Below are 25528 nucleotides of genomic sequence, written 5' to 3'. Positions count from 1 at the left end.
AGAAAAAAAAGCAGTTAAACAACAACTAACACAGAGATAGCCAGATGTTGGATTAACTATTATAGATATGTTCAGGAATCTAAAGAAAAAATATTCAAAATATTAAAAGAAAAATATAGTCTTAATGAGTGAATAGAACAAAATATAGAATCTATAGAAACTATAAAAAGAACCAAATGAAAATTTAGGAGGTAAAAATGCAATAACTGAAATACAAAATGTATCAGTTGGCCTTAACAGGAAACTAGTGATGACAGAAGGAAGTCCAGTAAAAGACTGAGGAAAAATGTACAGAGCCTCAGAGATTTGTATGACACTGTAATATAGTTTAGTACACATGTAATTTGGAGTCTTCGAAAGAAAAGAGTAAGTGGGGGGCAAAAAAAAAATATTTATAAAGAAATAGCCAAAAATTTCCTAAATTTGATGAAAAATATCAATTTAAAGATCTAAGAGGCACAGCAAACACCAAGAAAGCTAAACAAATTCTTAAAAATCCACAACTAGGAATATCATAGTAAAATTACTAAAAACCAAGGCAAAGGGAAAAACCTTGAAACCAGCCGGGGCGGGGGGGGGGGAATCACAGAATTCTGTTTCAGATAAAAAAAGCTGCAAAATGACAACACTCCAGTTTAACAAACAGCTGCATAATCTACAGAATCATGTTTTCCTTATTAAAGATTGTACATATTTATTCATGAGAGACACACAGAGAGAGGCAGAGACATAGGCAGAGGGAGAAGCAAGCTCCCTGTGGGGAGCCCGATGTGGGACTTGATCCCAGGATCCCGGGATCATGACCTGATCCAAAGGCAGATGCTCAACCGCTGAGCCATCCAGGCATCCCTAAAATCGTTTCCTTGAGGCCATCAGAAAGTTGAAGTTACAAGAGAATCAGGTAAACTTAATTTTACAGGGTGACAAATACATCTAAAGATAGATAGGAGATATAATTTATTTCTTCTTTGGCAGAGTACTGGCAGCAGAGGTAGCTGCCATAAAAGCACTTAGGAGTGAAATAAAATGTTAATAAATTCTTTTTTTCTTTTTTCTTTTTAAAAAAATGTTAATAAATTCTTAAAGGTCATGAATAGCCCAGCATGGCAGTTTATAATTGCTGGGAACTCCAGATACTGGGAGTGTTTTTTTCCATGGGCCCCCCCACCAAGACTGGGTGGGAGGGCAGGGCACAAAAGAATGAAATCCTGGATCTTCCTCTGACTTTTTCTCTCATATGAAGCAAAGGCTTGAGCTGCTGTGGAACTGGAAGGAAACTCTAATACTCAGGATTTAAGCAGAAATCCACTATCTCTGGGGAAACAACAATGCAAAAGATGTCTGCTTCTGGGAAAGGAGTAGAAGCTAAAGCTGCACCTGAAGGAGGGACAGGCAATCCCCCGTTCCAACTGTGGGCTTTGTACTAAGTACAAGCAACAGCTGTCTACTACTGAAAAAGAGGCAGGAAATCTTTCCATCATAGATTCCAGGCAAAGAAACAGCACTGCTAAGGCAGGAATAGAAGCAAAGAACCATCTTCCCCTGGGGTGGTCAGGAAACCTGCTTGGGACCAAGACCTGCCAATAGTACAGAGCAGAGGTCTAATGCACTGTGGGAAGTACAGGACTGTTGAGAAAGCCTCATCCCTGAGCCTGAGGAGGACATAAACCTCTAAAGACTATAGACCAGGAGAGCTAAGTAATCCCCCTGCCTCCATTATAAGCCTTACAAAGAGGAAAAGCAGTCAACTGTTCATGAAGCCGGACTTTGAAAAAATGCACTGAATATATTGGAAAAATGAGAATGACGGTTGATTTCTCATCAGAAACGAAAGCCAGAAGAAAAGGAAGTGAAATCTTTAAAATGGTAGAAGAAGAGGAAAAAAATCTCAACCCCAGAATTAGACACTGAAATATCTTTCAAACATATATCTTTCAAATATAAGGGTGTGATAACGACATTTTATGATTAAAGGCTGAGAGAATTTGTTGTCAGCAGACTTACAGAAGAATTGCCAAAGAAAACAATTTAGCAGTTTCTTAAAATATTAAACATACTATCCATGTGACCCTGCAATTCCACTTCCAGAGAAATGAAAATGTATGTTCACAAAAAGACTTGCATTTGGTGTTATTCATAACAACCTCAAATAAGGAACAACCCAATTGTCCATCAGTAGGTGACTGGATAAATATATTGTGGTATATTCATACAACTGTTACTGAGTAATAAAAACGAACAATTTACTGGTCTATGCAACAAAATGGCTGAATCTCAAAAAAATATTATGCCTTCTTGAAAGAAGCCAGACAAAAAGGTGTAGATTGTAAATAATTCTATTTATATGTAGTTCTAGGGTGGGCAAAACTGATCTATAGCAATAGAAATTCAATTAGTACTTACCTGGGTGGTTAAGGGATAGGTAGGTTGACTGCAAAGCTTACAATGGGTGTTTGAAATGATCACTATCTTAGATTGGGGTAGTGGTTACAAAATGTATACATTTTTTAAAGTCATGACACAATACAATTTAAATGTGTCCACTTCTTTCTATGTAAATTATACTCTAATAATAACACTGATTTTAACAAAGAGCTATTATCCTCTTCAGGGTTATAAAACATTACCTGTACAGATCTGTCTTGTTATCAAACCAATCTGATAAGACTCGAAAGGTAAAGAGGGGAAAACGCTGATGAAGAACATGAAAGCTCACATTTTCAAAGGTGTAGTTAGTTAAAGCCACCTAAAAAAAAAAAAAAAAACCCAACAAAACCAAGACTTTATTTAATAATGCTTGCATTTATGTGCAAATATGGTTCTAAAAGATCCAAAATATTACTTCAAACTTTTCACAGCAGACATGAAAGCTATCCATAAAAATGATTTGTTACAACTGAATCAGAAATAATTTAAAACTATGTATATATAACCTTCTAGACAGAAATACTCATAATATTTAATTAGAAAACAATCAGACCTGATGAGTTCACCTTGGTCATGACATGTTTGAGAGATCGGTTTTTATCATTTCTTTTTATACTCTATGCCAATACAAACATTGACAGAAGCATTTAAAAAAACTTTTTATAAGTTATTTTTTTTTTCTTTATAGTAATCTCTATATCCAACGTGGGGCCTGAACTCATGACCCTGAGATCAAAAGTCACATATTCTTCTGACTGAGCCAGCCAGGCACCCCCGACAGAAGCATTTTCAGAGTATTACAATCCTTTCAGTATGTCTTAAAGACACCTCCTTTAATATCTGTTGGGAAGGAAATGCCCAGACTTTTCAAATTTTTTATTATAGGTTCCCATTTTTGTTTACATAGGGAACAATGTTTATAGTTGTGTTATAGTGGGGGTCCTACAATAAGTATATATTTTCAAACAACTTTTTAATGATTTAACAATTTTTGTAAGTCATTTTCAGGGTTCTGCAGCTGTAGTCTCACTGTGAACCCCTTGCTTGCTCATGCATAAATGTATTTGCAATATCAAATATTCAGGTTTAGTATTTTTGTCTGTTACTGTTTCACATGTACAACCATTTTGGCTGAAATGTTAAATGGTGGAAAAGTATTATGGATGTGAATGTAGGAAGTAATTTTAATCATATATAATTGGTCACAGGCCTAAATTGCATTAACTATTGCTGTTTTATTCAACAATGCCTAGTTGCTTTGTATACATTAACCGTTTGGGTGTAAGATTGTGTGTCAATCCAACAGGGAGCCACAGTATTTAAACAGACCAACCTAATGTTACAACTATTTTGAGGTGGCCAAATGTAAAGTAAAAGCCTTAATTAAAGTGGTGCAATTTCAGGAGCCTGGGTGGCTCAGTGGTTGAGCATCTGCCTTCCACCCAGGGCATGATCCCAGGTCTGGGATTGAGTCCCACATTAGCTCCCTGCGAGGAGCCTGCTTCTCCCTCCCCTCTGCCTATGTCTCTGCCTCTCTCTCTGTCTCTCATGAATAAATAAATAAAATCTTTTTTAAAAAAAATGGTGCAATTTTGTATAACTTAGTATATCAGTAGTTAAATAAATGTGGATTGCCATGGTAAAAAAAACAAAACATTTTTAAGTAAGTTAATTTTCTGTTCTTTCCATACTTACTTTTTGGTTGGTAATGACATAATGATTAACAGAATTCCACAGATTCAAAAATGAGTTATCTAGTTAAGGGCAGGTACTCACCCTGCTTTCAAGAATTACACTGGTACTAGGACCCAATACGTTGACATTATGGAGTCACTTAATTTCATTCCAGAGGCAAAAGACTAAAAGTAAATAGCAGAAATGTTTTCTCCTTCCTCAAAATATGTAGGAAAAAGGGGCACCTGGCTGGTGCAGTCAGTTAAGTGCCAGACTCTTGATTTCAGATAAGGTAGTGACCTCACGGGTTGTGAGAAGGAGCACTGCCTTGGGCTCCATACTCAGCAGGGAGTCTGCTTGAAGATCCTCTCTCTCTCCCCGCTCCGCACCCCCGCCACTTGTTAGAGTGTACATGTGCATGCTGTCTCTCAAATAAACAAATCTTAAAAAAAATATATGTAGGAAAAAGTATTTAATGGAAAAAGAATACTAAAAATGGGTCTAAATTCATAAAATATACCTCTACCTAGATGCTGTCTCAGAAATAACTACAAGACATAATCAATCTAGACAATGGCAGGCGTTTCTATGCAAAATGGAAACTGAGGAATCTGCAGTCCTCATTTTTAGGTCAGCTTGGGATTCTGAGGAATAATTTAAAAGCAGTTCACATTTGTACATTGTAATTTTAAGATATTTTCTTTTCCATTTCTACAATCCAGCAGGTATAAAACAAGGATTGAATTTTAAAGGCTCATTTCAATGCAGTGACCCAAACTGGTCTTACTTTATCTACAATTTCTATCAATCTCCAAAACGACAGCACTGCAATTAGTATACTTGCAAGCACACGACATGCATATACTCAGTTTTAAACTTTGGAACAAACCTATTCTAGAGTCACCAGTATAGAGCAGGTACTAACCCATTTTCTCAGAAGTAAATCATCATTTTTTCCCAACAATCACTACTGGTCTGGAGTACTTCCTCAAACATAAGTGAATAACTCGTTTTATTATCCATTCCTTATATTTGAGTGACTCTTCTACCTGCTAATGAATATTTTCATTTGGTTGGTTTTTTGTTTTGTTTTTAATTTCCATTTAGTGTTATAGAAAATGGAGCCAAATACCTGATCTCTGGTAGTTACATGATTACCTAACACAGAGTACAGCACTTTAGATCAAAGCTAAACTTTTGTTGGAGTATACATCCTCATTAACACAAGCAATCAAAAACAAAAAACAACAACAACAAAAAAACACAAGCAATCAAAAAAAAAAATCTCTATAGAAAAGGTCACCTTATTGTCCTGTAGCTCTCTGATTAGGGAAAATTGTGAAGCTTGCCACGTAAGTTCACCTATAAAGATTAACTAGGGGATTTTTGTGACTCAAATTAAACAATAAAATCTTAAGAAACTAGTCCCCAATATCTGAGACAGATGGCAGATCTATAGTCTGGGTTGATTTTATTTCAAACAGAACAATTTCACAAATTGGACTAAGACTAAACATAGTATAACCTTATGATATCCACTCTACTTTTTTTAATTTTTATTTATTTGTGATAGGAACACAGTGAGAGAGAGAGAGAGGCAGAGACACAGGCAGAGGGAGAAGCAGGCTCCATGCACCGGGAGCCTGACGTGGGATTCGATCCCAGATCTCCAGGATCGCGCCCTGGGCCAAAGGCAGGCGCCAAACCGCTGCGCCACCCAGGGATCCCAATGATATCCACTCTACTTTAAGTCCTCTTGGTGTCACAGGAGCATAAATATAATTTCAGCTGTGAGTAAAACTAAAGGAAGGAAACATGAACTCTAAAATTAACATGATCTACCTTTATAACGTTTCAATTTTTAGGGAGTGATTTACTTTAGAAATTGAAATATGAATCCAGAAATATGAAGTAGGAGTTTGTTGCTTGTTTTCAAGAGAATTTTTTTTTTATATTATAAAATTTTAATACTTTGGTAACTGTGTTTCTTTCTTTCTTTCTTTTTTTTTGGGCTGTTAAAACGTGTTTTATTTTTTTTTTCATAGTTACAATTTTTTTTCATTTTTTTTTAAAATAAATTTTTTATTGGTGTTCAATTTACCAACATACAGAATAACACCCAGTGCTCATCCCGTCAAGTGCCCCCCCCAATTTAAGTTAAACAATAGATAATGTACTATGTAGATCAGAGCCAGAATTGATATAAAGTGTTACAATGCTTGTACATTTATTTATTGATAAAGGAATGGTCTGATAGAGGTATGGTTACACTTTCCATTCACAGCTGTAGTCAATGTGCAAAACACAACAGTTAATCACTTCAGTAATAAATTTATACTCAGAACTGGGAGAGGTGGTCAGAATTAGTGCAGCAGAACAGAGAAAATAAAGATGAAATTTTAAAAAATGGAAGGAGATTTTAACTATCTGTGCCCTATATCCTTCACCACTTTATTCCCTCAGTTGTCCTCATTACCTGAGTCTTCAATTAAAAATTTTTGATTGACACATACTTTACATAAAAAAATGGGGATCCCTGGGTGGCGCAGTGGTTTAGTGCCTGCCTTTGGCCCAGGGCACGATCCTGGAGACCTGGGACCGAATCCCACGTCGGGCTCCCTGCATGGAGCCTGCTTCTCCCTCTGCCTGTGTCTCTGTCTCTCTGTGTGTGTGTGTGTGTGTGTGTGACTATCATGAATAAATAAAATCTTTTTTAAAAAATGTACAAAAATTTAAGGTGAACTCATGAATTTTTATGTATATGTACAACCATATAACCACCACCCATAAGAAGATAAGAAATTTCTAGGACACTGGAAGGCTGTCAAGAACATATCATGTATTTATTTATATATTTATTTTATATATACTTATAATAAAATATACACTAAGCTCTCTGAAGACAGACAGCATGCTTACAATGAGTCTGAGTCTTGATCCCTTACTAGCTAATGAGGCTTTTAATAAAAGTCACTAAATCTCTGAGAAGGCGTCCCCTTCATTTTCTCTATTTGGAATAGTACCTCACTACTTTGTTGTTTTATTTATATGCTGCAAGTTTGTATCAAAACTTAAATGACAAGTCTGGGGGCACGGGGGTGGCTCAGTGTTTGAGCATCTGCCTTTGGTTCAGGGTGTGACCCCTTTGGTTCTGGAATAGAGTCCCACATCGGGCTCCCCACAGGGAGCCTGCTTCTCCCTCTGCCTATGTCTCTGCCTCTCTCTCTCTGTCTCTCTCATGAATAAATAAATCTTAAAAAAGTGACAAGTCTGTAAAAGTGCCTTATAGATGATAAAACAATATATGAATGGGCATGAGTACATTACTCTACTTCTACACAATCTTCATTGCCTACAACACTGTGGAGAGTGTTTATTATTTATTAAATTTAAATAAATTTAAAAAACACCTGACATGCTTATTGACAGACTAAAATTGTAATAGGGAACATTAGAAACAGATTCTGATGTAGCCAAACTGAGATAATGGGAGGTTTACATGCTTGTGTGGAAACATCTGACTTTCCTAGTGGCTCTGTTGGGAGTGTTCTCTTCTGGTTCTTCATCTTATGACTGATTCTTAGGATCTGATTCCTCTGTCTGCTCCTTGAAACATTTTTGTCCACAAAAATGACTTCTGGCTCAATCCTGATTACTCTCTCCATTAGCTCATTGATGAATTCATCCACTTTCATGTGACTTCCAAGGCTCTATCTCTGATTCAGACCTTTACCTCATATTTGGGACTTTCCTATTTATACCTGGTTATATGATTGATATTTCATGCTCTAGATTTTTCCACCTGTGATCTTATATCTATGCCAGATCCCGAAAAGTTATTCTTGACACTTTCTCCTCTTCATCTTTTTATACATCTAATTCTTGTGGATTTATCTTCTAAATTGTTTTTTGAATCCTTATACAACTGCCAACTTTCATTTGAGCTACCCCAATAATCTCACTCACTGGTTTCCTTACCAGTCTTGTCCTCTTTCATGCTGCTACCAGAGAGTTTGAGGATCTCTGATACGAAATTCTCAGGGCCAGTTTCTTTCCAAAGTCATAAACCTTAAAGTTACAAAACAACTTGAGATATAAGATAGTACTTCCCACAATTTCATTCAGGATTTCCCAGAAATTTCCAGGAATACTTTGTGTTAGGGGAAAAAAAAGTGACTATTCACAATTTGGCTCATCTAGATAGGGGGGGAGGTGTGGTAAGTTATCCAACTCATGACTTTCTCACAGTTGTTTCCATATTTACAAATAAAGATCAGATATTCTGTATATTAAACCTAGAATTAGAGAAAGGCTTTGACCCTGAATTTTCAGTAAGGATTAAAGAAAGCTCTAAACTTTGAAAAATTTACTCCCCAATTTGTGACTTTAACAGTGGATAAATGTACAGCTGGCTTTTGGATCTTCAGGGATGAAACTTAGATTCGATAATTTAATTCTGTGTTTACATAATCAATTAATGTGTTCATCACAGACAGTTCAGAGACTGCAGTTTGAAATATATAATAGAACGTAAAAACCAAATACAACTTAGTCTCTATACCTTCCATTTCCTATGCTATGTCATTAGGAACTATTTTGAAGTCACTAGGGATTCCTGTGCTCTGATAATATTTTAAGGAGAAAACAATAAAATTATCACCAAGCAGTATATATGATACATTTTCAAATTAGATGAAATGGTAGTATAACTTTAGACTCATGGTGTAGAGAGGAATAAAAATAAGGACTTCTGAATTTTATATAAAGAACATATTTCCTTATGTGAAAGAACTACTATGTGCTGTTGCCCAAAAGAATTGCAGAGGAATGCTTGGAAAGTCCAATGTTTTACATAAATCTAAAAGATCAAGAAAGATCATAGTATATAATAGAAAGTATATAATGAGAAAGTAGTTTCAAATAGGAGAAGAATACTGTTTTCTTTTAAATATAAACATTTTATCTAATTATCCCAAGTCCAAAATCTGAGAATGGACCAATTTACAGTGGGTGTTTTTGTACATTTTAATGAAAGAAATTAGGCAACTTCAAGAATGGAAATATGGTGTAAGATCCTATGATCTTATATCTTTGGTAAAATAATTATTTCTCTGAGTGATTGCAAATAAGATAATTTATTGAGAATTATACTACCAAAAATCCTTATCTGGACCCCCAAAGCCTCAACTAGAAGCTGCTATTAACTATTTCCAAGTACTGTCTTTCCAATTTACCTTCTTAGTCTGAATCAGTTTTTAAATGTCCTTAGTTCCCTTCTATGTGTAGACTAAATTTTTCTTATTTAATAAATCAGAAAGACCAAGCTGAATTCATCTGGCATTAAGTACAAAAAATAATGAAATTATACATTTGACACATAAAACATAAAACTCTGATAGTTGTAGACTTTTCTAGCTACTGCTAATTAGACACAAATGAAAAAAAATTAACACACATCAATAACATTAAGTACTCCTGTGGCTTTGAATTTTAGAATGTAGTGTTTATTTTTGTAAGTATAACAAAAATAATTCACAATGAAGCATCAATTACATAGTAGGCTATACTTACAACTCTACGATAACTAAAATACTTATACCATCCTAATCTCTTATTTCCAATAAAATTTTAGATGAAGCACGTTACCTCATTTCTCATGATTCTCCAAAGATTTAGTGTAATTCGGCCAACAATATTTATTTCACTCATTGTTTCTGATCCATAGTCATCTCTTTCAGGTGCAAATCTATTCTCAATTTTGTCATCTACAGAAATGAATACAGATTGCATTACTCAAAGAAACCAAATTTCCAAGCAAATTATGCCAAATAAAATGAGAATAAAAATTTCAAAGATTAAAGATGAAATATAATAATCTATTTTGTATTAGAGAATAATCGTTATTTTGATTAAAACAATTTTTCCCTCTAAGTTATGAATTTTGTGAAATGTCTCTGAAAATTATATACTTTTTAAATAATAAAAATGTGTATAAACACATTTTTTAAATAATAAATCTTTTGCACTTTAAATTTGGTAATTTCTGGTGCTATTTTTATGAACACCTAACACTACAGCATTTCTTTGGTGTTAGGATGAATATGTTTATTGTTATACTGGTCATTTCCTGGAAAACATGGTAGAGTTTTTAACCTAAACAACTCTCTAAAAATTTGTTGACATCAGTTGATGATGTTCATATTTGGAATGAATTTCTCCTTTGTATGGATAACTAGATGAAGAGTAGAGTTCTGAGTCTAGTTTCTTAGGTGACTTTACCTAAAATATAAATTAAAATGTGTTTCTCTTATATAACACTGGGTATATACAAAAGTTAGAGGATCTATAATAATATATATGTCTGTATATATATATATATACACACATACACATATATATTTAGCATATATTGAATGTCTACTATCTTCTAAAAACTTTATTATTTCTTTTATTTTAACCTAGCCACTTTATAATATTAGTGTAATTTTCATTTTGCATTGTAGTAAATTCTACTCAGAAATCTTATTATCTTGGCCCAGGTCATGCAGTAACAGAACCAATATTGTAAACCAGGGTTACTTGATTCCGGAGACCATTTACATATAATCATCCCTCTTTCTTTAAAGAGAAGATGTTTAAAAGTTGATTTCATTTAACATTTATATAATGTTTACTATGTTCTTAGGCACTGTTCTAAGTACTTTACAATTGCTCTATGAGATAAGTTCTATTTCATCCTCATTTTACAGATGAACAAACTGAAGTGTGACTAGGTTAAGTAACTTGTTTGACATCACATAACTAGTGAGCAGGACAGTCAGGAATTGAACCCTGGCAATCTTTCTCTAGCACCTGTGCTCTTTACTGCCTAACCATTCCCTTTTTATTGTACCATGTTGCCTCATTAAAATGGTTTCAGTAGTGTTCTATAAGGCTAGAAGTTGGAAGTGCCTGATTGGCTCAGTTGGTAGAGCATGTGACTCTTGATTCCAGGGTCAGGAGTTCAAGCCCCACCTTGGGAGTGGAGCCTACTTAAAGACAGACAGATAAGTAAATAAATAAATGGACAAGAGCTTTTACTTACTTTTCTAATTTATTTATTTTAGAGCATAGAGAGAGAGCACATGTGCACATGAGGTGGGGAGGGAGAATCCTCAAACAGAAACCCTGCTAAGCAAGGGGACCCTGAGATCATAACCTGAGCCAAAATCAAGAGTTGGCCACTCCACCAACTGAGCTACCCAAGTGTCTCTCATTCACGTTTCTGATCTGAAGTCATATACCTTACCTGTTATAGCTAATTAAACTGATTAATAAGTAGACCTGAACACTCACATTGATGATCCTGAATATTCAGAAACCTACCCCAAATGAAATGTTGAAAAAACTGAGGGGTGCCTGGTGGCTCAGTCTTAAGGAAGTGCCTGCCTTCGGCTCAGGTCATGTTCCCGCAGTCCTGGGATCTAGCCTTGCCTGGAGTCAGGCTCCCTACCTCTACTGCTCCTCCTAACTCATGCTCTCTCTAGCTCTGCTCTTTCTTTCAAATAAATAAAATCTTAAAAAAAAAAAAAGTGTTGAAAAAATTGAGATATGCCACTATTCCTAGCACTCAAGGGACACAAAAGCTATGAAAAATTTGTGCAATGAAAAACTAAAATTATTTCTGCCTTTTTGTTCCAAGTTTTGCAAAGCTCAAAATACTTATTGTCCTTGAATCTTCTAGCTTCAGCCTTTCCCTTTAAAGTTACTACCACTTAAGATACTGTATTGAAGTCATAACCTCTCCCAGGAGTTCTCTATTTTCACCAATATAATCAAAGTAAATGCTTTTGTCCTAGTTAGATCAGTGACTTTATTTATTTATTTTTTATTTTAGGTACAAGTGTGACAAATATATTTCTTTTTATGGTTATTAAAGTTTTCTTCAATGTATTTCAGTAAATGAAGCATTTTATTTTATTTTACTTTATTCCACTGTTGGTCATAGTTTGATCAGTGACTTTAAAACAAAGTTATTAAAAATTCTGTAGTTATAAAGAAAAACATAATTCTGAAAAGTGCTTTATAATTATGATGTTATTTTTGCTCCTGTCCTTCAAACAGAATCAGACTTCTGGGAAACAGCCTTCAAAATTCATGCAACTTTTCAGCCTGATACCTAAATAAAAATCAATAGTTAGTGTTCCTCTACTATCTTCTTCTTTATAATAACTGGAAGGATAAAACATAGAACCAGACAAAATAAAATTATATGTTTTGTGTTTCATAATGATTATAAAGTCTACCTCATAATGTAGAAAAATAATAAGATGCAGGATGAAGGAAGCATAACAAAAATGGGATATATGTGTTATTAAAGTTATATAAAAAGAGGCCTATATATATACACACATGAAAAATGACTGAAAGAAAAAAAATCCTACATATATATTAACAGCATATATAATAGTGAAATGGGGGTATTTTTTCTTTTACTTTTCTTGATTTTTGAATTTGTCCAGAATGGAGTTATGATATATCTAGAACTTACACAGTTTAGTATTAAAAATTAGAACAGTACTTTTTAAACATCTTGTCTTTATTTACTTTGTAATTTGCTCTGGTATTGAGTGATAAAATATTCACAATGCTTCGTACCTGGCACCCGAGAGATCATCTGACATAAGTCAACACTTAAGGCAGCAGCCCTTTGTAAGAGGTAACCCCAGGAATGCATCTGAATTTCATATCCTAGCAAAATATCAGGATCATACCTAAAAGGAATGAAAAAGTTAAACGAAAACCAAACATTTGAACCTTTAATTATTTCTTCATGATGAAAAGTACAAAAAATAAAAAATCTATTAGGCTTCTCGGTTGGAGAAGGGGTGATATAATGGATACAGGAAGGAACAGGGCAATTAGAGTTCCGGATTTTAAGCTACTTTTGTAAAGCAATTATAGTTTTTACTGAGACTATATTTATTTGATATGACTTAGGGAAGAAGCTGATTGAAATTGGGGTGGGAGAGAGGCATTACCACTCAAGTATAAGAGTGAGCATATGATTGAGATTATATTGTGCGCAGGGGCAGAGTGAGGTGTGAGGGCATGTGTGGATACTGTTTTGAAAAAGATTCCCCCTGCCCCCCCAGGTTTTGATTTTAATTTTTTTTTTTTTATTTATGATAGTCACAGAGAGAGAGAGAGAGAGGCAGAGACACAGGCAGAGGGAGAAGCAGGCTCCATGCACCGGGAGCCCGATGTGGGATTCGATCCCGGGTCTCCAGGATCGCGCCCTGGGCCAAAGACAGGCGCCAAACCGCTGCGCCACCCAGGGATCCCCCCCCCAGGTTTTGTTGTCACTTCTCTACCTCTGTAACCTATACTATCTTACACAGTTTTAATGCTGAGAGAGAAAATGAAAATGTCTTCCTTTTCTCAATTTTAATGACTTGGTCCTCACATGAAGTAAGGCCTCAGTAATGACAAGTTTATCCTTTAAACTTAAGAGGTGACTCAGTTTAATGGAATCATGAAATATTAATAGAGGTGAGATTAATGTGGGGAAGTTAAGCATTAGAAACTAGAAGAAAAATGAAAAATGTGTTCATTGCCGTCACACAGTTGCACTGGTAAAACTGAACTGACAATGTACATCCAACCCAGAAATAGCCTTCTTGTGGCTCCTCTTAGTACTTTCATGGTGACCACCATAGAAATATGTTTTGTTATAGTACAAGGGAAGATAAACTTGAAGATCTGCATCAATGGAAAAATTGTATGAGGAAGAGAGAAAATGATTATATTCACAATTTGAGAACAAAAGAAAAACAAAAAGCAAACAACAATAATGCTCTTTGGAAAGCAAAACAACAATAATGCTCCAAATTATTCTGTTGTCTTATTTATAAAAGCCAAAAAGCAGACTGAAAGATTACAAAAACTTATAAAGTTAGGTTTTACATCGCTGATTGTAGTCACTCTGAACTGTGGGATATGCAGCCTGTCTAAAGTGTGTCATTTAACACTTGAAGTATCATCCAAAGTCTGTAGGGTAGGATTATACTAATTTACTGATGGAAGGTATATATGGCTACTCTGCAAGTCTGTGGTAGAACAATGAATCATAAGCAGAAGATCTATTTTTAAAACCAGCTTGCTGGGATCCCTGGGTGGCGCAGTGGTTTAGCGCCTGCCTTTGGCCCAGGGCGCGATCCTGGAGACCCGGGATCGAATCCCACATCAGGCTCCCGGTGCATGGAGCCTGCTTTTCCCTCTGCCTGTGTCTCTGCCTCTCTCTCTCTCACTGTGTGCCTATCATAAATAAATAAAAATTAAAAAAAAATAAATAAATAAAACCAGCTTGCTGATATTTTATCATACTTTCATAGCTGCTTTCTTAAAATGATGGGGCTGAATGGCTTTAGTTTTCACTTAGTTAACAAAAATCAGAATGCCACAAAAATGTGTCCTTACTTTTAATCCTGAAGGTTTAAATGGTGATGTCAAAAGAACCCGGTTCAAATGTCTGCAATAGCATTCTTTTTATTATCTTTATTCCTTAGAGGCCCTATCAAAATACATTCTAGAATATAAATTTCAACATCTAGTAATCTGCTTGTGATCCACTATTATACTACATGCTTAGAGAGTGGCCCTCAAACTTATCAGGAGAAAAAGATAATGTCCATATATTTTTCTCTATACAAATAGGGTTGAAATTTCTGGGGAAACCACTTAATTTAATGATCACCGATGGACTAATTTAATAGAAGAGCCAAATCTCTCTCAGCATTCATCTTTTCACCAACCTATAAAAAGTACTTTCTTGGCATAAAGTGCCACATGGCTGGTAATTCTGGAACAAAGAGTAGGGGTAATGCATGATCATGGGGAAGCAAAAGAAAACAAGGCAATATGCAACAATGAGGTAAATAGTCTCAGAGATCAGAGGCTAAACAGGACACTAATACTTAGTCCAGAAAAATCCTAGGGCACTCAAGAAAAGAAGAGGTTTCCCACACTCTTCCTGCTTAGTCTTCTAACATAATATCTAATATGTTAATATTATTATATTATATTCTATATATTCTATATATTATATTCTAATATAATATAATATCTAATATATCTAATGTATATAATATATAATATATATCTAATATAATATCTAATATGTTAACATAACTTTGTGGATAGCAACTTCATCAATTCTTCCAATAAGGTTAAAGTCTTTACAGGGCAGTTATCTGAATGACAAGTGCATCTCCCTGAAAACTATGTACTGTCTAAATTTGAGAAAGTGAGGCAGAAATATCATACCAAGTGACTCTATGGATCATCAGGGATAAAAGATTTGAAGGATTCCCATACACATACGAAAGAACAGATGCAGCTGACTGCTTTAGTACCAAGAGTAACTCAGACTAGGCATTGCAATGTGGCCATGGTTGGCCTTGATCTTCAGAGAAGAATCTGGAAGATTGTTGGAGTTCCTACTTCTTCTAAGCACAGGTACATGAAGAGGATGCCAGACGGTTACAGAGCCCTTCTTTGATAAATCTTATTTATTTTAAAAATTTATTTATTCATGAGAGACACAGAGAGAGGCAAAGATACAGGGAGAGGGAGAAGCAGGCTCCCTATGGGGAGCCTGACGTGGAACTTGATCCCAGGACTCCGGGATCACAACCTAAGCCAAAGGCAGACGTTCAACCCCTGAGCCATCCAGACGTCCCAGATTTTATCCCCTTAGAAGAATTGGGTAGTTGTTTCAATATTTTCCAGATCCTGTTATGTATATTTGTTTTTTTTTTTTTTAAGATTTATTTATTTATTTATGATAGACCTAAAGAGAGAGAGGCAGAGACACAGGCAGAGGAATAAGCAGGCTCCATGTGAGGAGCTCGACACGGGACTCGATCCCGGGACTTCAGGATTGTGCCCTGCGCCAAAGGCAGGCGCTAAACCGCTGAGTCACCCAGGGATCCCTGTATATTTGTTTTTTGAGTTAGAGGCCATTTTGTCTTAAGAGACTCTAATGCTGATAAATCATGTCTCAAGTTCAAAATCCCAAGGATTTCATTTCTTCTATGAAAACGTGTGCTTACAGTAACAAAATCTTTGTGACTTGTTCTTCAATTCTGGTGAATTTAATCTACTTTATCTAGTTTCTAAAAGTTATGGAAAGAATAAGGTTGGGTAGATGGGATTAGTGGTGAAGGAAAAAACTGGAGAAAAAGCAAGCAGCAGAACTATGAAAATGATTTATTTACACAGGTAGAAAAAAGCTGCTTCACAACAGATTTTAAATAATCTTTTATTTCTGTACACAAGAGAGATAAAGGGGTTCTAACTAGGGTAGTGGCAATGGGTGGGCAACGGGGGAAAGGGATGATGGGATGATCTTGAAACATAATTCTGAGGTTAAATGGATAAAATGTATGGATGAGGGAAGAAAAAAAGGAGAAATCAAAGCTTATATATAAGTTAGGGAGACTGGAGAAAATGTAAAATTATTAATAGTTCAAGGAAAAACAGAACAATGATTGTGACCAGAAAACAATGGATTTGGTTTTATTTTTTTATATCACTTCATAAGACTTTTTATGTTTGCCATCTGAGGAGGTAAATATTAAGAGTGTAAAAACAAAGACAATAAAACTCTGAAGATATGCTTCTAATATCCATTTATATTTAGTACCTAAAACTATACCCTACACTCAGAGTTAACATTTATGTATTGACCTGGCTAAGAGTTTTACGTGCATTATCTCATTTAACTTTCTTTTTCTTCTTCTTTTTTTTTAGGGGGTGTGGCAAGGGACAGACGGAGAGGGACAGAGAGATCTTAAGTAGGCTCCACACCCAGGGCAGAGCCCAGTGAGGGGCTTGATCTCACAAACCTGAGATATGACCTGAGCTGAAATCAAGAGTTGGCCACTTAACCAAATGAGCCACCCACACACCCTTCATTTAACTTTCATATCTATTATGCATTTTACAAATGAGGAAACTAAAGCTTAGAGAGGTAAGTACTTGCTCAAGATAAAAATATAGATGGAATGACATGGGCAGAGCTAGAGTGTATTATGCTAAAGCAAAATAAGTCAGAGACAAATACCGTATGATTTCACTCATATGCAGACTTTAAGAAACCAATGAGCAAAGGGGGAAAAAAAGAGATAGACAAACCAAGAAACAGGCTCTTAGGTATAGGAAACAAACTGATGGTTACCAGAAGGGATGTGGGTGAGAGGACAGGTGAAAATAGATGATGGTGATTAAAGAGTGTAGCTGCTGTGACGAGCACTGGATGTTATATGGAAGTGTTGAATTACTATATTGCACACCTGAAACTTAATATAACACTTAATATAACACTGTTAACTAACTGGAATTAAAAAATCTTGAAAAAAAAAAACCCCACCCTGTCCTTCAAGTAACATCTTCCATTCATAAAGATATACAAGTTTTTGGGCACCTGGGTGGCTCAGTTGGTTAAGTGTCTGCCTTCGGCTCAGGTTGTGATCCCAGGGTCCTGGGACTGAGACCCAAGTCAAGCTCCCCGCTTGGTGGGGAGTCTGCTTCTCCCTCTGCCCCTCTCCCTGCTTGTATGCTCTCTCTTTCTCTCAAATAAATAAAATCTTTCTTTTGTGTTTTTTAAAAATTTTTATTTATTTATGATAGTCACAGAGAGAGAGAGAGGCAGAGACACAGGCAGAGAGAGAAGCAGGCTCCATGCACTGGGAGCCTGATGTGGGATTCGATCCCGGGTCTCCAGGATCGCGCTCTGAGCCAAAGGCAGGCGCTAAGCCGCTGCGCCACCCAGGGATCCCTCAAATAAATAAAATTAAAAAAAAAAAGACATACATGTTTAAAATATAGATATAGAAACATATAATAAAAGCCATGTTCTTTAAAAAAAATTACAGAGCTGGGTGACTCTAGTCTATGCTCTTTTTTTTTTTTTAAAGATTTATTTATTTATTTACGATAGAGAGAGAGAGAGAGAGAGAGAGAGAGGGAGGGAGAGAGGCAGAGACACAGGAGGAGGGAGAAGCAGGCTCCATGCTGGGAGCCCGATGTGGAATTCGATCCCGGGTCTCCAGGATCGCGCCCTGGGCCAAAGGCAGGCGCTAAACCGCTGAGCCACCCAGGGATCCCCTAGTCTATCCTCTTAACAAAGCCTGTACTGTGGGGCACCTGGGGGGCTTGGTGGTTAAGCATCTGCCTTTGGCTCAGGGTGTGATCCAGGGGTCCTGGGATTGAGTCCCCAATCGGACTCCTGCAGGGAGCCTGCTTCTTCTTCTGCCTGTATCTCTGCCTCTCTCTCTCTCTCTCTCTCTCTCTCTCAAGAATAAATAAAATCTTAAAAAAAAAAAAAAAAGTCTATATTGAGTAGGTATTCAACAAATGAGCTGAAAGAATGAAATAATCTTTTAGGGGTTATTTAGGATAATATATAAAAGATGATACAGAATCGAAATGCCGATATTTAAGCACTCTTCTCTTTATAATAATATGACCTTTTAGAATAAGAACCAGAAATTGCTTTTATTTTGTTTACCATATTTTTCCTAACGACTAATATAATTCATGTTATGGACATGAACAAATTTACTATACTTGCAAATGATTGACAAAATTCTCAATGTTGGCAGATAAGTCTGTTGGGAATATATTTAACAAGGAGAACACAAGCATAACAAAGCCCAGAGACATTACTGGAGGTGTGCTGGTACACAAAATGGTATTGACTGAAACTCTTCATGTTCTTTTTGCTAATTGCTTGCGAAAATAAAAGTGTGGGCACTAGGAAGCATCTGATATGTTGATGATAACCTCTGTGAGAAGATAAAAGGTAGGAATGACAATGGCAACACTCAAATGGATAGGAATCCATCTAGTTATGAGTGCTATAAGTAGTAAAAACACTTTCCCTTTTTTTACCTCCCTGGAGCAGTGGGTAGCAGTATATTATTTTTGATGCCCTGACATTTAATCTTATTTTGTTTAAAACATTTTCTGGCATTCTAAATTTCAAAATGGTTTATTTTAACCCATCTAGTAGGATTCAGATATTCGGTCTGTAGAATATCATCTTTATCTTTCATGCAGAATATTGTTTCAATTTTAACAGAAAGAGTTCAACTATAGAAAGCAGAACAGGGATGCCTGGGTGGCTCAGTGGTTGAGTGTCTGCGGCTTAGGCTGTGATCCTGGAGTCCCGGGATCAAGTCCCACCATCGGGCTCCCTGCATGAAGCCTGTTTCTCCCTTTGCCTATGTCTCTGCCTGCCTCTCATGAATAAATAAAATCTTTAAAAAAAAAAAAAAAGGCAGAACAGAAAGGGTTGAGGGTAACGACATGCTCACGGACGGATTTTATTCATAAAGACCCAAAGAGTATTTTCTAGCCTGCTTTAAGTATTTAAAAACCTAAGCCTAGCAATGGGAAGAAATCTTAAGTTTCTAGAAAAGTGAAGCATTTAATAAGAGGGTCCATAGCTACCAAAAGTTATAATCTTGAGGAAATGCGAAAGATTTACTTACTATATTTTTTAAATTAAAATACTTTTGTTTTAAAAAATCCTTTTCATAAATTTTGACAAGATTTTACTATCAAACATCCAGGCCAACTATCAAATGATCAACAGAGATTTTTAAAGATCCATGTATTACAGATTGCATGCCAAAGCTTTTTGGAAACTTGGTTTATAACTCAGAAAACATTTAAGAAAAAACAAAAGATAGTGAAAGGATGGCTCGTTCCCAAGGTAGATAACTACTTAATGAATAATACAATTTAAATTTAGTATAGTTCCCAATTATTTCACCACCATAGAAAAATCATGCTAAAATCCAACTGGAAAAGCTAGAGGTTAAGCCAGTATTTCTTTCATCAACCCTTCAATCTTGAGAAGAGAATATTCTTTTGCCATCTCTAATCTGCTGGAAATGCAATGGTGGTGGGACGTATGGGCAAAATCTTTCCAAGGATAACCTACTGAAGGGCCATAGGAAGAAATTCTCTCCCTTTTCCTACCTTTGCCTATGTTAATCAATAGCAAGAAAAGACTCTGAACAAAAACTGGAAAAATCAGAAAATACAGAACAATACCTCTTTATTATATCTGCAATTTCTTGAAAAAGTGCCTTCTCATCGGGTGCATAGGTAACTTCTAGTCCTGTAATTCCAGATCTAATCAGCAATGGGGTCTGATACCTGATATCTAAGAAACAAACAAAATGTTTATTACATATAATTATAAATCTCTTACTTTTGGGTGAAATTATGTTACTGAAATACTTCAAATTAAGAGAGTATTCCCCAAAGTAAATACACAATTAACTCAATTTCTTGAAAACTTTCTTAAAGGTTTTCTAGTTTAATATGCAACTGAAAATTCAAATTTCATTTTTTCAGTTATTTCCTGAAAAAGTCTACATTTCCCAAATTCCTCAAATAATAACATGTCACACAAAAAGAAATTTTATTACCTTGCTTCTGTCTTTACTCTTCCTATGGAAAGAGTTTTGCTTAAAAGAGAATATTTTAATCAGTGGTAGGCTGAGATTTAAGGAACTATGTATTACAAAAGATTATGTACCACATAGTCCTATTATTTATAAACAGACTGCATGCCAAAGCTTTTTGGAAACATTGGTTTAGAACTTAGAAAGCATTTTATTAAAAAAAAAAGTTTACAACTACCTCTCAAGTTAAAAAAACCCAAAACAACCCTGCTTTGTAGTGCTTGCCTATTTCCATAATGTAAAGACTCCCCACCATGGCAGATTTCAAACTACCAATGTGACATGAGCTAGTTCAAAAATTTCATAAAAATTTAACAACTGGCTTGTGAGCTGGTACAAGTCTGCTGAAGTACACCACTGATTAAAACTGCAAATTCCTCAATGATTTTGTTCCATGCTAAGACTTCCTCCTCAGTTGATTGAATTCATGTATTACTATTCAAAACTGCAGGACACTTCATAGTTTATAAAACGCCTTTATGTGGTATATGTGGAAGGAGCCTCGGTGTCCATCGAAAGATGAATGGATAAAGAAGGTGTGGTCTATGTATACAATGGAATATTACTCAGCCATTAGAAATGACAAATACCCACCATTTGCTTCAATGTGGATGGAACTGGAGGGTATTATGCTGAGTGAAATGAGTCAATCGGAGAAGGACAAACATTATATATTCTCATTCATTTGGGGAATATAAATAATAGTGAAAGGGAATAGAAGGGAAGGGAGAAGAAATGGGTAGGAAATATCAGAAAAGGAGACAGAACATAAAAACCCCTAACTCTGGGAAAGGAACTAGGGGTGGTGGAAGGGGAGGAGGGCGGGGGGGTGGGGGTGAATGGGTGACGGGCACTGAGAGGGGCAGTTGACGGGATGAGCACTGGGTGTTATTCTGTATGTTGGCAAATTGAACACCAATAAAAATAAATTATTTAAAAAAATGTATATGTTTAGGAAGAGATATAAACAAAATTGGAATATATCTGAAAAGTCTCTTATTCTCCACTAACTTATAGTAGTAACTTCTTAAAAGCAAAGTAAAACTCTATATTAGGAGCAAAATACCAGCAATGCATACATAAGATAATCCACCCAACCTAGAGATAGTCATCATAATTCAGTATTAGCAATATTTTATAAAATAATATTTAGAACAAATTAGATATGTTAACTGGAAATTTTATTAATATCTATTAATTGCTTCTGACTTTCAACAATAATTCAAGTGAGAATAATGAATCCAGGACAAAGCAATACACAATACTTCCTACTCTTACATTTTAAAAAGGAGTTCCTGATACTTGCTTGGTTTACATCACCAACACAGAAACTGCCCCATTAAAAGGTTCATCCTAGAGTGGGTAGGTATAAAATTAACAAAAATGAACAATACCTTGGCTGGAGACAGTCTTGTCTTTATCAATTACTATTACACCCGTGAGTTCTGTTTTGTCTGTATCTGGTAGTGGGGTGTCAGAGGAGATGCAGTAAAACAGAGCACAGATGGGGTCAAATTCAGGATCTGGTTCTAAGTCTCGTCTAGTTCGAGCATGTAACTCCACACTGATTAGGGTAAGATTTTGTATCTGTAAAAGGAAATAAAAATTATGATTTTAGATAACTTTTTGAGACATGTTGAAAGAAATGTTTCCTAAGACTCCAAAGAACTATGTGTAAAATTACAGGAAAAAAAATGGCCATAAAGGAATCATAATTTAATACTCCACAGATAAAAACTAAAGATTTTTACTTTCAATATCAGATTAAATCAGTTCATGTTTTTATTTTAGAAACACTGCTTGTGCTATAATTTCTCAATGACAATATAGACCTAAAATTGTTTCTCTAAAATACATGCAGTGCCACCTCTCAATTTTCTCAACTATTTGAGAAAGAGAATGACTAGTCCAAGTGGTTGGACATTCAAGTCAAAGTCTGTTACCTTTTACTTTCTACCTGGTTAACCATGGTTTCACTTATAGTTTAAAAAGAGAGATGTATTTTCTTTTGAAGCTCTTATTAATTCTCTATTACAAATTTACTTCTGTATGTACTAGGCAAGTTTTTTTTAAATTAATTTATTTATTCATGGGAGACACAAAGAGACAGAGAGAGAGAGAAAGAGAGAGAGAGAGAGAGAGAGAGAGAGAGGCAGAGACACAGGCAGAGGGAGAAGCAGGCTGGCTCCATGCAGGGAGCCCGATGTGGGACTCGATCCCAGGACTCCAGGATCACACCCCTGAGCTGAAGGCAGACGCTTAACTGCTGAGCCACCCAGGTGTCCCACTAGGCAAGTTTTTAATTATAGTTTTTCCTGAAAATATATCTTAAGAATTATATGGCATCAACTACCAATAGGTAGATTTTTGCCCATGTATATTTTCTCTTTTAACATATATGCAATAAAATACGTTGCTTTTTATATTTATTTTCCTATGCTAATAAAACTGAGCTGTAATCCTTAGTTTTTTAAAAAAAAATCAAGAAAAAAGCAGAAACTCTGGGTAAAACAAATAAGACATAGGTTGGATTCATGATTACATTACAGCCATCACTGACTGTACTGGTAAGGTACATATACCTGGCAATGGAAAACAGGAGACTACTGTTACAGTACTGGCAATTACTGAAATCATATAAATTTAACGAAGGACTGTATTCTGTATTTATTTTGCATGAAGAAATGTATATACAAGGCTCTCACTAGTGATGGAAGTAGAATATAGAAAACCTCTTTGGAGGACAATTTAAAAATATCTATCAAAATTAAAAATGGACATATCCTTTAATCTAGCAATTCTACTCCTGAGAATAGATCCTGCAGATTTATTCACATGTAGCCAATATTTATGTATGAAGATGTTCATTAAAAATTATATTTCTAGTCTTTTTAATTCATAAAAGACTAAAAACATAAATGTCTATCTGTTAGGGACTGGTTACATAAATTATATGACATCTCATAAAGGCTATATTCAATGAAATACTTTTTATAACCTTCAAAATTTTAAAAGAATGAACAAGATCTAAATGTCATAATATGGAAAGATCACCATCATACACTGAAAAGTGAAACGAGTGGTATGTGTTTATATATACAAAAAGTGTTAAAGCACATGCATAGAAAATTTCTGCAAAGAGACATAAAAACAAAGAACTGCTATACTGCCTTTGGGGAAGGAGACTGCTTAGTCCGAGGTGGCAGGGAAGCTTATTTTATACTGTAAATCTTTTTGTCCTGAATTCTTTTCCATATATGTGTAATAATGCATACATTCATTAATAAATTTATAATTAAGTACTTTTTAAAATGTAAAGAACATTAATTATTCATATATAAATAACAGGAATAATAAAACAAATATCCACAAATTTACCACTTTCCTTAAATATATACTGCTATTTCTACGTATTAAAAAAAAAAATCAGGGGCAGCCCGGTGGCTCAGCGGTTTAGTGCCGCCTTCAGCCCAGGGCCTGATCGTGGAGTCCTGTATCGAACTCCCTGCGTGGAGCCTGCTTCTCCCTCTGCCTGTGTCTCTGTCTCTCTCTTGCTGTGTCTCTCATGAATAAATAAATAAAAATCTTAAAAAAAAAAATCAAACCAAATAAAATGGGGAGCTGATGGAAAGAACTTTTTTTTTTTTTTTCAAGGTTTATTTATTCATGAGAGACAGAGAGAGGGGGGGTGGGGGGAGAGGGGCAGAGACACAGGTAGAGGGAGAAGCAGGCTCCATGCAGGGAGCCTGACGTGGGACTCGATCCTGGGTCTCCAGGATCACGCCCTGGGCTGAAGGTGGCACTAAACTGCTGAGCCACCCGGGATGCCCAAGAACTTCTACTTTTAAATGTATGCTCTTCATGTTTTTGTTTTTTTTAAGATTTTTATTTGAGAGCACGAAAAAGCACAAGTTGTGGAGAGGAAGAAGCAGGCTGCCCAATGAGCAGGGAGCCCGATGCGGGCTCAATCCCAGGACTCTGGGATCATGACCTGAGCCAAAGGCAGCCACTTAACTGACTAAGCCACTCAGGGGCCACAGGTTTAATTTTTTTTTAAAACAATAATCACATGTTGATTTGGTAAATAAAAAAAAGGAAAACCTCTTCCTAAACTCAAAACAAAATCCAAAAACAGTTTAGTTAGAAAAGAATGAATATGTGAAAAGACTATGAAGAAGACTGAAGACAATTTCAGGTCAAAAGATTTGTGGAGGTTGATTTATTTATTTAGTAGGTCAAACTGAGCATTCAAATTTTACCTTTCTATTCCTTGATATAAAATGCATTACTGATCTTAGGGGCATTTTTTTTTTTAAAGCAAACATGAAATGAAGAGATGGGGAAGAGATTCACTGAGAGTGACTAAGAAAGAGGTAGGTGACAAAGGGGGATGAAGATTATAACCCTTCTCTTCTGCTCTGAGCATTTATATGCAGAAGAGAGGGAAATTAGCACAACATAAGAGGACACAGAAGAAAAAATGCTATGGACACAATTTCCTAGAAAAAAAACAGCATACATAGTGCAGACATTTTTGGCTCATTCCCTATGTGACCACCAGGTGACTGGAGTATGCCTTGAGATGAAGGTCTACATAGGGAAGAATCTCTGAGCAACCCACCAGTCCTCCCAAGTGATTTTAACTTCAGGTGGGCCCATGATCCTCAAAGGGGTTATGTAGAAATAAAGTAAGAGCATAAGGAGAAGATTATGTTCTTCAAATAATTAAAGGATAATTAAATTTAATAAGTCTTTGCTAAGGTCTACCAAGTTTGCTTTAATATATTTATCACAGGATTTTTTTCTTCTAATTTTGGATGTGTACTTCATAAGATATGTATTCTTGAGTTTATTACTTAATTTATCTAGGCTTCAGGGGATAGTAGAGGGCCAAGTAGGTATAAAGC

At 35.6% G+C, this 25528-nt stretch overlaps 1 protein-coding gene across 4 annotated transcripts in view; it reads right to left on the bottom strand.

The window, feature by feature from the left end:
• Window positions 1-25528, bottom strand: part of REV3L (REV3 like, DNA directed polymerase zeta catalytic subunit) — a 181507-nt gene that overhangs the window by 44795 nt on the left and 111184 nt on the right. For all 4 annotated transcript variants that reach the window (XM_041738555.1, XM_041738677.1, XM_041738625.1 and 1 more), the window contains 5 exons: window positions 22016-22208; window positions 20206-20317; window positions 12739-12854; window positions 9748-9866; window positions 2628-2746 (listed from right to left, as the gene is read on the bottom strand). In XM_041738555.1, coding sequence (XP_041594489.1) covers window positions 2628-2746; window positions 9748-9866; window positions 12739-12854; window positions 20206-20317; window positions 22016-22208 — 659 coding nt within the window. The remainder of the gene's footprint in view (window positions 1-2627; window positions 2747-9747; window positions 9867-12738; window positions 12855-20205; window positions 20318-22015; window positions 22209-25528) is intronic.

Source organism: Vulpes lagopus, chromosome 1 (assembly GCF_018345385.1).
Source record: "Vulpes lagopus strain Blue_001 chromosome 1, ASM1834538v1, whole genome shotgun sequence".
Taxonomy (NCBI): domain Eukaryota; kingdom Metazoa; phylum Chordata; class Mammalia; order Carnivora; family Canidae; genus Vulpes; species Vulpes lagopus.
Note: the sequence above shows the minus strand (reverse complement) of the source record. Positions and strands in the feature narration are given on the sequence as shown.